Below are 16,650 nucleotides of genomic sequence, written 5' to 3' on the forward strand. Positions count from 1 at the left end.
TATTCTGTATATATATATATATATATATATTTATATATATATATTTATATATTCTATATACACATATTGCACACAATCCTCTGGCCTCCTGTGTTCCTGCCTGTTAGTGGAAGCGCTTCCTTTTTTCCTCTGGGTCCGACCCATAGTCACGGGAACCAATGCCGTTCTGAAGGTTTATTAGTGAATCCTTCATCTGCAAGATAAAACAGGCCTCATATGTGTCACTGCTGTAAAGTCAAGCAAGCACAGCAGCTCGTGGCTTTTATCTACTTATCAGTGTACCCACAGGACTTATCTGTCTGCTTAAGGTTTCTAATTGCACTTGTTTGCCTGGCACCCAAGCACCTGGACTGGGATATTGTGGAAGTTGGCAGCAGGACAGGGACTGAGAAATGGATAGGCAGAGAATCAGCGCACAGAGAGCTGGCAAGGGACTGGGGCTCAGAAAGACGCACACATAGCCCCATGCACCTTTCATCCCAAAGCACGTTCCAAATTCACAGTCTGTACAGGCAGCCGTCTCTCTGTGGTGGAGTCCAACCAGCAAAGAAACTGGGGAGGCTTTTTTTCTGAAGAACATTGTCTTCCTGTTTTGAAGTGTTCAGAGGGATTTCTAATGCTCCCAAAGAGCAGCTCCCCTCTCCCTCATCTCAATGGAAAGAGTCATACACAGAAAATCTGCAAGGCACCCAATTTATCTATTCTGCTGAGGGACTGAGAAGGGTTAAATGGACCAAACTGAAACAGTTCAAGCTTTCTGAACCTGGTCTCTGATCCCCTAGCTCCTGTTCTCCAACCTACCATATAAGTCTGCTTAGCCTTACCCTGAGCAGCCCTAAATGACTGCTTGCCCTGGTCCTGTTTGATATGAGGCCTAAAGTGTGAATGTGGAGGTAGCAAGACAAGAAACAATGGAGGAAAGGAAGCAAGATATGGAGATAGATAGATATGGAGACAAAGCAGGGTGAGTGGGGGAGTATTCAGGAAATGGATACTCCTGGTCATTCTCACCTGGTCTAGAAGCATCACCGAGGATTTGATGATCTCACGCCATTTCTGCAGCTCTGAGTCGTGATACTTCTGCTGAGATTCTAGTAACTGGGCCCACTCTGTCTGGGACTGGGGTAACCTGCCAGGGACACACAACATGCAAAATGAAGTGGCTCCAGAAAGGCACCTACTGTTGCTCGGGTTGAGCTGGAGATGGCGGGGTGGCTAGATAAACCACATCGTGTTCCTGTGCGTATAGGCTTATTCAAATTAAAGCGGCTTTAATTCCAAATGAGCTATGCCATGCTAAGGTGACTCATTTTGTAAGAAAATGCCCATGCAGGATGCCAAATGTGGTTTAACTAACTCACTTTAGTTCACATCCTTAGTTAATATGGATTAAATTTTCCAAGTGTCCCGCAAGGACAAGCCCCTTAGTCTCACTATCGAAAACATCCTAGGCACCTAAGAGCCCAAGTCGCATGGAAAATCCAGATGATTTGCATTCCTCGGTGCCCAAGATACTTTAAAAACTTTGGTCCTGGATACAATTTTCATATGCCTTTTTATGTTGCATGACAACCAGCATTCTTGGGGCACACAAACCTCTGCCTCATCCCTGCGTCTTCCTCTTCCAACTCCTGATTCTGTAACAATTTGCCCAAACCTCAATTCAATTATCTTGAAATGTTTTTCTGCAAAAATGTATTGTGTTCCACAATCCCACAGCCAGGTAAGGGGGGCGGTCCCTGTTACTCAGTGCAGTAGAGGAGGAAATGAAACCCCAGAAGGAGACTACTGGAGGGCCCACAGCAGTCATTCATAAAGCCTGGAAAGGAACAGAGGCTTCAACTCCTGCATATGCCACAATCCTCCTCAGAGCTAAGACCTTTGCCTCCCTTTCCCCAACTGCAGCTATTCATTAGCACCACTCATCCAACGCCTTTATAACCACAGTGTGTCCACTGACCACTATAGTGTATAAGGCTGGAAAGAAGGCACCAGGGCAGCTCTAGGCTGCAGAGATCAGGAAAAGCTTGCAACGTTTGTAAGAACAGAGCAGTGGGGGCACAGAGAAAGCCGATGTCACGTTACCTTTCGTGTAGCCGCAGGCCTTGCCATGCAGTGAGGGTCTGGGTGGTATATTCCAACATCCAGAGTTTGTAGAACAGCATCATATTAAGAATTACCAACAGCACCAAACTGGGAAGAAGAGAAGCAAAAGGCACCTATTAAAGGGACGCTTCCCATACTCTGCTCCCTTCCCGACCCCCCAAAGGGGAACATCCTTGATGATGCAATTCAAGCCCATTTCTAAATGGGGTTCTGGGCCTTGCTGCCTCAGTCAGCCTATTCATCAGTTGAGATGCGTGGGAGTTTTGTCAGAAGCAGGACTGTGTGCTTGGGGCTTGGAGCTTTGCTTTGAGAGAGACAGGGAGAGAATTTCAAGAGAGACACAATCAAGGACAGATCAACAGGTGAGACTTGACAGCCCAGACTGGACAATACACAGACCAAGCTCGGTGACTGGATAAAGTGGACGCTGACAAAGGCAGGTGAAAAACAGGAGAGTAAAGAGGTAAAAAAGAGACAGTACCTGAAACAAATCCTAATGGGAGCAGGAAAGAGAAAAGATGGAGGAGCTGCAGGTTAGAAACAGACCAGCACAGAGACGGAAGAAACTGGGAGTGGGTGGGGATGGGGTCCTGGGAGGTACATAAAATACACAAGAGAAGGCAAGAAAAGGGCAGAGGGAGGAGACGAACTAGAGGAGAATAAATGCCCATGCACCTGGAGCCAAGGACAATGCTTTTTTTCGCCCTAGTGGGAAGGTAGCTCCCAAGTGTCTCCTGCCAGCACACGGGACAGTTCACCATGGGACTGCTAGGGTTATGAATCGACACAGCAAGTTGCAAAAGTCTCTCTCACTGTTGGCACTATGCTGTGTAAGAGGAAGCCCATGGCAGAACACATCAACCCAGGCTCTGGCTAGCAACATGCAGTTATCATATTTATTGGCTGCATCAGCAGAGACTCCAAATGAACACGTTTAGGGCTGTCCGGAAACACCCCCATGGCTCCGGAGACTGGGGAGCAGCCCATTTTCCTGGCAGAGGGTTTTGTCTGCTTGCAACTGGCAGTGCACAGGAGTCTGACCATGTCATGGACACTTTGATCTCTGGTGTGCCGCACTGAAAGATGTCCAATTGGCTGCAGCTAAGTCCTCCCCAACAGGCAGCTCTCTCTGGAAGCCTATCAACCAGGATTGTTGCACACTGAAACTTTGCACTTTTCTACTTAAATTGTTGGATGTATCAGGCTGACCCAGCAGAAAGCACCCAGGAGACAGGGCACTGGAACATCCTTCTGCTGTCTGACATACTGGATCAGTTTAACTGGAAATATCAGCACTGCTGTCAAATATGCATACAGCAGTGGGCTTGCTATAAAGGCAGGTAATGTAACTGCCTCCCCCAATGAGAATTTTGGGTTGGGGAAAAAAAAAGACAATTTGCAAATGTGAAGCATTATTTCCCATTGCCTGTTTTCTGTTAAAAGGGCCAAACGGACAGTGTTGGCTTTATGACCAACACATCTGTCCAGGTGAAAGCCTGCAGATTCTGAGCGACGTCTCCTGGTCAACGTGGCTTCAGCTCCCATCAGACTGAAGCCCAGCTTTCCCACTACCTGGATCTGAAAGGCTTCTCCCATGCTGCCAATGAGCATCCTACCCCAAGGCTACTGGAGACATCCTCTGACATAAAATGCCCCGGATGCGCTAAGCTCTTGGCATGCAGCTGAAACCTAGAACAAGCTCCAAAGGCGCATGGGAAAGCCTGTGCAAAAATAAGCTCGTGCCCTTATTTCCAAATGTACCCAAAGCCCTCACAATTCCATTAACCGTGTCTGTATCAGTCACAGTGGGGAACATAGGGTTTCATAACTTAACCCTATAAAGATGTGTTCATGTTTCATCGCAGCTCTGTCTTGGCTACTGCTCTGGGCTTTCGTTTCATTTGCAAGGCAAACTGCAGAGCGCTGACCTGATAGCTGCCTTCTGTGGGCTCATGTGCAGTACAGCAGGAATGGTGAACTCTACTAAAGAGGTTACCACTAGCCCCAAACCTTTGTGGGCGGACAAAAGGGCTTCAAAGGACTAGTTGTGGGTTTGGTTTTCAAGCTCTTCGCTCTGTTTCATCCTTGCAGTAGCACCAATAAAAAAGCACGGCGATTCTGATCCTCCTAGTACCTTACTGGGGAACCAGCAAGTTACTGGGGAAGGGCAACAGAAAGTAACCCTGCCTATCCCTGCCAAAGCTGGCCCTGATCTAGCAGATGCTGTCTGCCCGAGTGCCAGTTACTGAGACACACCCAGCAGGAAGCTTCTGGCTCCTAGAGAAGGTGCAGTTGTGTTAATCAGGACACATTGTGGCCCATGTCCCACCTAGGACCAGGAAGCACAGACAAAGTGTTACACTGAACTTGCTTGAATCTCAGGCAAAGATCTGAGGCAGGTGCTGCAGTTTCCAAACAGGTTCAGCCAATGCTGGGCTATCAGGCTAAGTTCTAGGCATTAAGATTTCTCTTTCTGCGAATGTCTTACTACATCCTTCACAATGTATCAACCTTGTGTATGTGCCTTTTCTTCCAGAGTCCCCACACTGAGCACGAATGAATGGCCCAGCAGGCCAGCTGACCTGCAGAGGCAGGTACCGAGTGGTATGCATGTTTTACAGACCAAAGACATCTGTCAGGAAGCCAGCAAACAGGGTGAGGAATAGAAGCTACAGTCCTGATCTTGCTTGCACTAGCTAGTAGGCTGACCTGTTTCGGTCTCTCCAAACCCTGTTTTCATCTTCCTGCTTCATCAGTTTATCTGCCTATTTCTTAGAAATCTCCTCCAAAGTGGCCTCATTCCTTTCCAAGAGAGGATTTCTCTGCAGCCCTGGAATGTGCCCCTTTGCAAGTAGGTTTCACTCCTGGACTTGATGAGAGGAGAATAAATAGGAAACAGGCTTAGCACATCCAATAAATACCCACAGTGCTGAACGCACTGCTGCTGCGGGTTAGCAAGTTTCTTATTACCCCACAGTAATGTTTTAAAGGACACATGCACCACATTTTCCCTTTCCTGGGGACTGCTGGGTTACCTGGAGCTGGTTCTGAATGTCTAAATTAAACACGACAGTCTCTGCAGCACTTGGAAAAACCCTCATTTGCAAAATATCTAAACCAAATCCCCCAGGTTCAGCGAAGGAAGCCTGGCTTATTCCTGGCTCTCCAGAAACACTCCCATTGTTCCTTCCAGCTCCCACACTTTGGCCACACTTTCAGTGGCTCCATTAGTTTCCCTGGCCTCGGTCTCCCTCATCAGACTATAGCTTCCCCACCTTCCCACCCAGTCTGCCCTTTCCCCAGCACACAGTCTGCCCTGTTCCCCATACACAGCAGCCAAACTACCTCCCAGGGATGGCAGGAGTGTACAAAAATGCAGGGCTCTGCCTGGTTGAGAGCAAGGTCAGGGAGTGCTGGAGCAGATAAAGTATCTGGGGTGGATCTGGGATAGGCTCATCTCCAGCAAGAGCTGCCTCAACCCTGCAGCCAGAGCAAAGCCAAACCTAACCTTTCACAAAGGGCTATTTTTCTTTTAAAGGCCCATTTAATTTACGTTTTGCTTTTGTGGCTTTTTGGCACTTCCCAGCTTGGGAATGGAGATCAGGAATGGGGTGGGGAGTCGGAGAAGAGGGGATGGGTGAGCAGAAAAAAGGCAGAGACAGGAGGATTAGAGGAGAGATGCTGAGCAAGTGGAGAGGGCAAAGGGAGGCACTTACACACAGCTGATAATGAGCAGCAGTTTGGAGACACTCTGCAGGTGGAAGCCACTGGGACTCTCCTCCGGGACGTGCCGTGTCTGAGTGGAACCTGAGGGGAGGCAGTTTGCTGTGGTTAAATGATCCTAGGGAGTCTTTGAGTCCCTTCCTCCCCTCACTTCCATGGCCCTGTCACCAGCACCCCCATCCCCCAAGGCCTGATGCCCTACCTGGCTCTAGCCACACCCCAACAGGCCCAGCTCCAACCCCCTACCTGCCACATGCTTGATTCGATGTACAACCTCCTCGTCGGTGGGGGTGGTGACAGGGCTCAGCACTTCCTCCAGGTGTGGCACCCGCAAGTGAGCATGGGGCCGTTTCCGCCGGCGCACTGTAGATTGCTTATTCACCTTCTCTTTGGGGGATTGTCGATGGAGCTCAGCCAGGTACATGCTCTCGGTTTTGGTCAGCTCACTCTCTGCAGGGAAATCGGGTTAATAACTGAGTCTCCCTCAATCCAAGTGCACCTTTATAATGAACTAGGGGACCTCCAAAGGCACAGCTGCTGCCCAGTGCCTGCTCTAGGTCATTCTAGCAGGGCCCAGGGCTGGGCCCTGCAGTGGGTGATAAAACCATACGCACGCCTGTTATGCATCTGATTGAACGCTGGGCACTGGCCACCTGTCCTTGTGCTAGAGCAGGAGATGTGATTGTCCACAGATCTTACATGCAGGTCTAAAGAGGGCAATAATGACCTCAGCTGACCCAGTATGAAATCCAGCTGCAGAATCCAATCCCCGCTGGTCCAGGGCCAGATCCCAAGCCTGGAGTCTGACTTCCCAGAAGGGCACGTGTGCACAGGGAATGTGCCTGTGGACTTCAGGGCCTCCCACTCCCTGGGTCCCTGCCGCAGCATGCACCACTGCCACTCTCACCTAAATGACGGAAATAGTCTTCCAGGCCACTCCAGAAGTTTTTTTCGATGAATGATTTCACCAGCCCCCATGGCTGCTTCCTGTAACGTAGCTCTGTGGAAACCCTAAGGGAAGGCAAGAAAGAGTGCAGTCACACCTGAGTTGGCACCTTAAACACCGCCCACCTTATGGCACACCATAAACCTTTGCTAAATCCCCCAGGCATGACCTTTTTCACTCTATGGTAGCTTCAGCCCCCCTGGATCTGGATGGGAACTGAGGCACCAAACCAGCAAGCCAGGCTCTCTCCCCCCGCCGGGAGAGAGAAAACTCAGTATTTTAAAGACCCATTTAAGCTACGGTGCTGCTCCAAGCCAAACCTGAACCCCCAAGGCTTCTGGGATTCACCTGGCCCTACCCTGCCCAGGGGTCTGATTCTCCGCCTCGCCCCTGTGATCCCTCTCATGCTCCCTGAGATGGTGTCACAGTGCCACTGCTTCAGTTCACAGCACCCAGAAGCTGATGCTGCAACCACATATTCTGTGACAAAGAAAAGGGAGTTTGTTGGGTTACGGCCATCTCCCCACCCTGGCTCCACACTTTGCTGCAGCTATTCTGTTTGCTCATGATCCAGTGCATTAGACAGCTACCTTGTTTAACTTGCCCTACGGACAGGTCTTGCTCACAAGGGGCAAAAACAGTGGCTCCTTGTGGTCTCTTCACCCTCCTTTGACACACCATGGGGCAGGATTTTCAGCCTTTAGTTTCTATACAAGCCTGTGAGACCATTAGAGGGGAGGCGCTATTCATAAATGCAGAGCCCCATAGGTACTATACCTGAGTCGGCTTTTGTTTTTGGCGACACGAGTCAAAGTGTAACGGTTAATGGTGTAGAAATAATCATGGTAGGGGACATCATGGGTTAGCACCTCTGCATCTATCACATAGCACTCGCTTTCTTGGCTGGCTTTGTACATTGTCTGCATGAAACAGAGGAAAGGACAGGGGTTAGTCTGGTCACAGTAATGCCAAACAGAACTGCAAAGTATGGGTGGGACTTGGGTGTCTAAGTCCTTCTCAAGCAGCTGAACTTTCCTGGCCAGAACGCTCACAAACCCCAATATACTAAACTCAGTATTTTCCAACAGCAGATTTGATATGAGAAATCCAGTGATGATGCTCCGAGCTCTGGCAGTTTGGTTGGTTCCTTGCATCAGGCAAGCCAGCACCTGACTTGCAATACAGATGGGTGCTAATTGTTCTCACCGAGTTGTAGCTCTTTACAATTTACAGGGGAAAAAACCCAGCAGAGAATGCCACTAATGGTTTTGAACACCCCAAGCAGCAATTATTTGTCAGCATGAAGGCTGGTCAGGGGACTTCTCTGCATTGCATCACTGATTCTGAAGAAAAAGGGGCCTGTTCTCCACTGTCCTGCACCTTCCAAGACCATCTATGCTAGTGCTGACTAAGTGGAACCTGTTAACATCCCAATTCGGCAGCCTTTCGCCCTCGCTTGGAGAGCCGGCTGTGCAAGGTGCGGGAGAATGGAGAGTCCAGCCATCTACTATCAGGTATCTGCCCTAGTGCCTGCACTTGGGATACTATGGCAAGCCTGAAGCCTTGTCTATACTCGCCCGTGTCAGCCAGAAGAACTGCTGGAGACAGACAGCAGCTGCCACTGTCTGGCTGCTAGAGTCTGTGCATGCCCACCAGCTTTGGGAGCTCTGCCCAGCTCCTCCAGCCGCTGGGCCAGAAGAGCACCTAAGGAAGGCACCAGCTGCTGAAGGGAAAGCAAGAGCTAGTGGCAGGCACAGAAGTGTCTACACCAGTGGCTCTCAACCTTTTTGGACTCCAGGCACCCTCAGACTTAAGGCAACCCTCCCTGAACTCCACATAACTTTTGTGCAATGAGCAGCACCCATCTCAAAAGCTGATTTATTTATCACAATACTTATCTTCTTGCAGAGGAGCTGGGTAGTGGGGGCGGGGGAGCAGCCAAGTAGGGAGAGCCTGAGCCTGCCCTTACCTGCTTTTCTCTTCACACTTCCTGGTACCTTTCCAAGGACCTTGTGGCCCTAACACCCTAGTTGAAAATCACAGGTCTGCACGCATGCATATCCAGCCCACTGGTCAGCAGAGGGGAGGCAACTCTGTCAGCAGAGAAGATGGCTGTGCTGCTGCAGAGGAGCTTTGAGTGCGGCTAAGCCTAGCACGTGGCCTAGGCCCAGGACTGTGCACACACAGGGTGCACAAGTTTGTCTCCACTGCAGGGCTAACCTGAGTTATAGCCTGCACTGTGACCATTAGGATTTGCAACCAACAAGTGGTGCTTAAATAACATATAAGGGAAGCATGCAGGGGAAGACAGAGGTAGGCAATGGTACCACAGAAAAGACAAAGAGAAAGAAGGGTGAGAGGCAGAGAGCTCGGCCCACCGATCAGCATGTGACGGTCAGTCTCTGACCCTCTTTGCCTGGCACCCACCTGCTCTACTTCCTCATACCTGAGTCTCGGTGACAGTGGCAGTTTTTGGGGCCAGAGGGTTGGTGAGGGTGATGGTGTACAGGATCACTCGGGTCTGATTGCCATTTTCTTCCTTCTTCCAGGGATGAAAGATAATTTCTGGAAGGGGAAAGGCCACTGTGTTAGACTCCTGAACTGGCAGGAAGAGCCCTCACGCCCTGCTCCCAGAAGGGATGCAGCCACATACCCAGCCCCAACAGGAATGGCAGGCGGCTCCCACAGCAGACTGACCACAGCTCTCATGTCCCAAGCAATAGTCTCTCTACAGACAGAGGCCCATTGGTGCTGGGGGGAGTGGACTGGGGAAAACTGCTGCCTTTGTTGTACCTGTCCCAGGGTTACATCAGGACACTCGTCTCCAGGCCTGTCGAGCTGGCACACTCAGACAGTGCTAACATTCACATATCATTATATGAGTATTTTACTGACCTTTCCAAGTCCTGCAAGCCTGCCAGTTGCGGAGGGAGGGGGAGCACATGTAGAAAGAGTCTCATTGTTGTATTGCTTTACATGTAGAAGGAATTTGGATTTGGGAGCCTGGGAGTTTTTTCCCCTTCCAGTGCAGGGGCAAGGGGACCCTTTGAATCTCACTGGAGTTTCAGTGAAAGGAAAGACCGTAGTGTACCAAGAAGCCCTCTCTTCCTAGGCTGCAAACGACTTTCTGGGCTATTCTGTTGCATGCATGTGGAGCTGGAGTGGTTTTCTACTGGGGACATGGTATCTCATGCTGGGCCTGAGACAAAAGCCTCATCTTAAAAACTGGGTCTGAGGCTTCCAAAGACTTACAGAGTCTGCTGGCCAGATCATGCCAATCCTCCCAGCCCCATTCTCCAAACGCTTTTGCAGCGCAAGCGCATCATCCAGTTGAGAAGTGCATGCATTTTGTTGCAGAACCTCCAGAAGGATGTGGGGGTGCCCCTTCGACAGGCACCTTAGTTGCTAGTGCTCAGAAGATCCTGCCTTAATCAGTCCCTGGGCATAGGGTACGGTGCTACGGGCTATGATGGGACATGTCTCACCAGAAAACCGACGCTGTTCCATGAAGTCCCTCTGGAACTGGGAGTCAGTGAAGAGCAGGTCATAGAGTTTGTCCACACTGAAGCTGAACACGTCGTTCACATACTGCCGGCCGTTCAAATCATCATAGAAGGCCTGAACCTCCCCTGCAGAGAAGGGAGTGGTAAGCATCTCCAGGCCCAGACTGCGCTTGTGAAGGGCCAAGAATACAGCTTAATCCAGGCTGAAGAGGAGAAAGCCTAGAGGAGACGCACCCAGGTCCTTCTCTTGTAATACTTCCAGGGGAGTAACTGCCCCAGGAGAAGGGCAGCAAATCACATGTGGTGACTGTATTATCCTACCAACTGGCCCATGAGTGGGCTTTCCCCAGCCCAGAATACTGAGTTAGACATGTCATCCTGGTGTTAATGAGGAAGACGGTGTGGCACACCCACCTTGCCCTGTCTTGCTCACTCACACACATGCACCCCCAAGGAGAGATAGCACAGGGCAGCATGACACACCCCAGAAGCAGCCCTCACTGAGCACCTTCATCGTGGGTCTCTGACGAGTCGCTGAGCTCGGTTGGGATGTCCTCGTTGTCATTGAAGTCCAGTGAGGGGGAGTTCACGGGGGCAATGATCTCTATCTTCTCTCCTATGATGTTGGCAATAGCCAGCTCCTTCTCTATGGGACTCTCAGCCACAGCCTCCTCCTCCTCCTCAGGCAGCACACCGTCAAACTAGGGCAAGGGCAGAAAGGCAGCAGTGAGGCCACTGCAGAGAGCGGGTTTTTTTCCCTTTTGCAAACTACATATATCAATATTGGGGCCAATTTTCAGAGCTCTGGACAGCCACGTGTCCCATGATGGCTCAGCGCTATGTGCGGGCAGACAAGCGGATGGGCATTTTGGCACAGAAGTACAGCAAGTCCGAACCCAGGGTGAATACACCACCAGGGCTGTTTAAAAGAAAAACCCATCCCATGAATGATGTTGCAATTGCCACCAAACAAGCCCTACACATGCAGAAAACACAGAGTTCAGCTTCACTGAAGCAAGTCTGCCCTGAAGTGATGCCAGGAAGGAAAACAACATTCTTTTGACAAAGGGAGACAAAAAGCCTGATCTGCTTTCACAAATCTGTTTTCTCCAACCTGGGATCAGAGACAGGGTTATTATATGATGATAGTTACAAGTGCCTTCCTGTTTCATTCACTTCCAGGCAGCCTGCAAGTCCTGCTTGTCCCCCTTCATAAGAAGGCTGTTATTTTGTCAGCGACCTGAGCAGCCAGTTACAGGCTGGTTAATATAAGAACTGTCCTGGAGAAGCTGGGGAAAGGGACTGGTACAAGGATCACACAGGCCTAACTAAACCAGGAACTGGAACAACAGTATTCCCCAGCAGGCTCCCTGCGATCTCTGCGGTCTGGCGTGCCTGCATCCTGCCTCTCTCCACTCAATGCACAGAGCCACGGCCTGCCTTTCTTCCCACCTGCCTGCACCCATCTGGTCCTCAGCCACGATCAGAGGGCGGGGGTAGAGGCAAGGGGTACGTACCGAGGCCGGTGCTTCACTGCTTCCCGTGGACGTCAATGTGCTGGCAGTGCCAGACGTGAGAGACTTCTTGGGCAGCTGTGGACTTGCATCAGGCTTGGCCTCCATGCTGCTTTTAGAGGAGCTGTCATTCACCTCATTCTCTTCTATGGGGATTTCCTCGCAGTAACTGCAAACCCAGACAGTGGACATGTGTTCACAACCCTCCATGCCTCCCTACAGCCACAGGGAATACTGGAACGGGAAGGTTTCCGAGGTGTCCCCAGCAAGAGCGCACGCCAGCATGGCTTGGGTCCATGCCCCCTGTTGCAGGAAGCTTAGAGGTCTTCCAGCACTGCCTTGCCATATGCTGTCCTGTCTCCCTGCTGTGGCAAGCCCTGCTGACAGGGACAGCCTGCTGTTTGCTAAGCGCTAACAGCATTCGTCCTTGAACTCCAAGGCTCGGGGACAGTGCCCGCAGTGTTGAAGGCCCTGAGTTCAGTTCCCATGGACAGCTGTGACAACTGTACACACATGGGGGTACAAGGTGCATTTGAAACGTTAGGTGCTCAGCCAAAACTTCTGGCCTCACCCAACACTTGGTTGTACACTGACGTTCACGGCTCTTTGAGGCGTGCCATGAACCGGAGCCCTGTTGTTCTATAAGAGCTGTCAGTGTTTGTGCATCTTCGCCTCCACTTGCTCACTCACCCCATCGTGTTGAAATCATCGTCAGGAGGCACGTAGTCTTCATCGTCACTCGTCAACCCCAGTTCATTCCCATAACACTGATGGACAAAGTGCCAAAGCTCCTTTGGACACAGGGGCTACAGGGGAAGACAGGATAAAACCATGCAACACTTCACCTGAGAACCCCCCGCACTGACGAATTCATCTCACTTCGCACTTACCCAGCACTTCGCACCTCAAAGTGCTACCCTAGCAATGACTCAGTAATGTGCAAGATGCCCTGGGCTGGACTCATGTAAAGCAGCACAGCTGTGAAAAGAAGTGAGGACTCCCAGCACTTCTTTCCCCTGCTCTAAGCATTAATTATCACTGCCTACCAACAGGTGCCCAACCCCAGGAAAAGCCTGGCTGACATTCAGTAAAGCCACAGCTTTCTCAGGCCCTGTGGAGGCTTCTTGCCATTCTCCGTGGCTTTGAAATGTTCTAGTGTGAAGCAGCTTCTCACAGTGCTGCTGCCCCATAGGATAGCTGTTTTAAAGCTAGGCCTTTCACTGTCAGGGGAGGGTTGTGTCCTCCCCTGAGGGCTCGTGCAGTGTGCTTCCCATGGCATAGTGCCCTCTGCTTCAGGGTTGCATCCTTTTGTCAGCCTCTCTCTAGCAACTACCCCTGGTTGCTGCAAGATTGACTGACTGCTCCACTGACCCTGGCACACGGCATTAAGTGACTGAAGCCTGGCAGCAGGCATACTCCTAGCCTGAGCAGGGACCAGCCTGGTTTAGGAGCCCAGTTTTCATCCTGCCCACTTTGGTATCATCTCAGGTGCTGCACTACAACACCCTGGAGCTTCACCCACCACTAGCCATTAAATAAATAGCACTGATAAGAGGTTTTCTCTTCTAGGAAGCTTCTCTCCTTCATATACATTTTCTTCTCTCGTGCTACCAGTGCTGCTCCCATTAACGTGCCTCCCATGGACGCTATAAAAGATTTCTGGGTCTTTTATCAGGCTTCCATCAGGCTACATTGCTCTCTTAATGGAGGCTGCCCACAACTGAAAGCCTCTGAGAACCATGTTAAAAGCCAGTCCTGAGGGGACAGAAATATTTTTGTAAATTGAAGACAATGCGAGAGTTATGCCAAAGAAGCTGATTCCCCGGGTGTCATTGTGAAAATATCCCATGCCTCGCAAGCTTGGAGGAGAAACAAAAAAATACCAGGAATGTTCCTCTGGAAAGCCCAGCCCAGCTGGGAAGATCAGTTGATCAGACCATGACCGCATCTTCCAGTTATTGAGGCAAGGGGCCGGGCACTTGTGACTTTGACTTCTTGTGGACAGTAAAGGGACGGTCTGCTTCCGACGAGAAATTAAATAACTGACCACAAAGATTTCTCAGTAATTGGAGGTGGGAGGGGGAAATCCAGTGAGCTTTTCTGGATCTGATAGGGTTGGATTTTGCCCAGTTGGTGCTGTTTGAGATGAGACGGGAAAAGCCATGATAACTTTGGGTTTAATAGTGTTAAAGTAATAGTCAGAATATGTCAAGGCTCAACTGGGAAATGTTTACCAAGGGAAACGTTCATCTTCTCCACCATGCTATGAAATTCAGATGTCTTATCAAAGCGACCGGGCTGGGCCTCTCTCTCCCTCCCTCCCCCTCATCAGCCCTAGACCCTGAATTCAGGGAAAGAGCACTTCAAGTATTTCCTGTCTGCACTGCTCCAAATCTCAGTTCCTGTTTGTTTCAAGCCTTGAAACCAAAGGCTACAGATTTTTGCTATGCGTGTCAATAAGGTTGTTTAAATAGCAACATGTGGTGGTGACACCAAGCTGAATACAAGGCTACTGTTCTGCACGCTGCCCTGTCCTGAAATCAAGGCGTTTTGCTGCTACTCCAGTCAATGCTCTTTGTAGGCTGAGAGCTGAAGCTCCGATGGCACCGCGGAGCACATCTCCAAGCGCTCACACTTCCATCCAGGAGCCCTCACTCCAGCCGAGAGGACAGAAGCACACAGTGCATTATAGCATCATGGCCTGCTAATCAAACCAGAGACACTCCAGACTGCAAATCAGCTCCATCTGTCTGGTGGGTTTGAAGTTCCACTCATCCAAGTCCTACCCAATACATCTTGCACCCCTCATTGCTCCAATGTGTGCCTGCGCTGTCCAGGACTCATACCCTTTCCCCGTCTCCTCCCTCTCCCATCTGCCTCTAAAACTAACTTGGAACTGCTTTCTTCTGGAGCAGCTCATTTGATATGAGGGCTTTATGACAACTACCGCAAGGCAGCTCATTCATTTCCATCCAAGATGTGGTAAAAGAGGCAGAACATGCTGTTTAAAGAGGGGTATGTAATCTGTGCGCAGATATGCCTATGCATAAAGGTCATTTTGTGAGTCATAAGGGAAATGGGACCCATGCAGTTATGTGCTTTATTTGCACAAGCATGCAGTTACTGATTCTCCAGGTTCATATATACAGTTTAACCACAAGCGCTGTCGATTTCTGCAAGGGTCTGAGCTGGGCAAAACCACTGCCATCCCCTCTGATAACAGGGCCCAGCTGCCTGCAAGCCTGGAGTCTCTTTACCTTGTCAAGGAGAGCGTTCTGCCAGAGTCTGAACATCATCATGTACGTCCTGTCTCGGGCACCAAAGGAAGTGAAAAAGTGCTGGACAGAAAGAGAGAGAGAGAGATCCTTTCAGAAGAGTCCAGCCAAAAGGGAGAGGAGCCCGGTCTGAGCATTTCACAGGCTGAGCGGGTGGAGAATTATAAGCCCATTATAAGCAAAGGAGGTGAGCTTCTGAGCGGGAATGGAGGAACACCATCGTGCCTTTAAACCCCAGCAAGCATGTGAAAGGAAGTGATGCTAACCAGCAACTCAGCAGTCTCTGGATGTGATATAGCAATCTAAGGGTTTACAGGCCTTGCATCAGCTCCTTAGGTCAGGACCATCTCCTGCCCCACTGGCCACGTGTGCTAACCCTGCTCCGGACTCAACCCTACTCATTACATACCATTGCCCCCCCCTTTCCCTTACGCACATCCCACCAGGCCACAGGTGCCATTAGCCAGGAGCGCAGGGGTCTGAGACATACCTTTTCAGTGTCAGTGCAAACTTGGATAGCATTAGGAATAAGCCGTGCTGTTTTTTCCTTGGTCATAGAACAGATATCCTTCAAACGGACAGTCAGCTAAAACAAGAGGTGTGAAGAAAGGGAAAGGGGGTGAAAGGAAGGAGAGGGCAGAGGAAGGAACAAATTTATGAGTAAATCGAGCTCAAAATGCTCCTAAGACAGCCCCAAAAAACACTAGACTGACAAAACTGTGAAAGGGTCTTTACCAGTGTTTCCCAGCGGAAGATGTTGCTGTAGAAGCAGATCCAGTTTTCGGAGAGGTAGAGTCGGCCCTGCAGGAGAATGTCTCTTTGAAGCGCGCACGAGTAATCTGTAGATAGAGAGCAGAAGATTAGCAAAGGGTAGGCCAGCAGGTATCTTGCCGGGACAGGCGGGCACATTAGAGCCTGGTTGTGCTAAACCCAGGCACAAAGCAGAGTCAGAAAGTACACTTAAACCAGGCACATGCCGGAATCAGTAATCCCAGCAACACCAAGCTGCAGCTTGAAGTGGCAATCAAGGTAAGCCTCACAACTCACAACCAAGGTAATGCTGGGCAAAGGAGAGCATCAGCAACAGAGCTAGAATCACAAGAAACCACCACCATACACAGGCCAGAACTAACCATCAAGAACCAGACCCCGGCCATGTACCAGCTCAAGCGAGGTCTGGCAATGCACCAGTAGAAGAGTAAGGATCTGAAAAATCCCAGAGTCAATACCCAAGCCATCTCCAGAAGACTGACCAACTCAGGGCTACAAACATGCTAGAGCTGATCATATACCTGAACCTGCTGGTATTTGTATTATGGTATCCCTACGAGCCCAAATTGAGATTGTACAGCGTGCAGCACAATGGACGTGCTAGAATTAGCCCTCAGCTCCAGAGTTTTTAATTTAAATAGACCGGTGAATCTATGTATAAGGGGAGACGCTCCACGAGGAGAAGTGCCTTGGTTGCACTGCAGAGCCAGGAACATAACTGAGGCTCCCAAGCTGCCAATAAGACCACCCATCCTTCCCCACCTGGCACAGGGGGGTTGCCTGGCAGCTGGCTGGCTGGCCATTTGGTAGTG

At 50.3% G+C, this 16,650-nt stretch overlaps 1 protein-coding gene across 4 annotated transcripts in view; it reads right to left on the reverse strand.

The window, feature by feature from the left end:
* Window positions 1-17: 17 nt before the first annotated feature.
* Window positions 18-16,650, reverse strand: part of GRAMD1B (GRAM domain containing 1B) — a 213,670-nt gene continuing 197,037 nt past the window's right edge. For all 4 annotated transcript variants that reach the window (XM_019509830.1, XM_019509821.1, XM_019509838.1 and 1 more), the window contains 15 exons: window positions 15,803-15,906; window positions 15,558-15,653; window positions 15,050-15,130; window positions 12,483-12,598; window positions 11,796-11,961; window positions 10,787-10,979; window positions 10,261-10,404; window positions 9,222-9,340; window positions 7,553-7,695; window positions 6,737-6,840; window positions 6,076-6,279; window positions 5,823-5,913; window positions 2,086-2,193; window positions 1,012-1,129; window positions 18-193 (listed from right to left, as the gene is read on the reverse strand). In XM_019509830.1, the coding sequence (XP_019365375.1) occupies window positions 104-193; window positions 1,012-1,129; window positions 2,086-2,193; window positions 5,823-5,913; window positions 6,076-6,279; window positions 6,737-6,840; window positions 7,553-7,695; window positions 9,222-9,340; window positions 10,261-10,404; window positions 10,787-10,979; window positions 11,796-11,961; window positions 12,483-12,598; window positions 15,050-15,130; window positions 15,558-15,653; window positions 15,803-15,906 (1,877 nt within the window). In that variant the 3' untranslated portion in view covers window positions 18-103. The remainder of the gene's footprint in view (window positions 194-1,011; window positions 1,130-2,085; window positions 2,194-5,822; window positions 5,914-6,075; window positions 6,280-6,736; window positions 6,841-7,552; window positions 7,696-9,221; window positions 9,341-10,260; window positions 10,405-10,786; window positions 10,980-11,795; window positions 11,962-12,482; window positions 12,599-15,049; window positions 15,131-15,557; window positions 15,654-15,802; window positions 15,907-16,650) is intronic.

The sequence above is a fragment of the Gavialis gangeticus genome, unplaced genomic scaffold, assembly GCF_001723915.1.
Source record: "Gavialis gangeticus isolate Ggan-Ray unplaced genomic scaffold, GavGan_comp1, whole genome shotgun sequence".
Taxonomy (NCBI): Eukaryota; Metazoa; Chordata; order Crocodylia; family Gavialidae; genus Gavialis; species Gavialis gangeticus.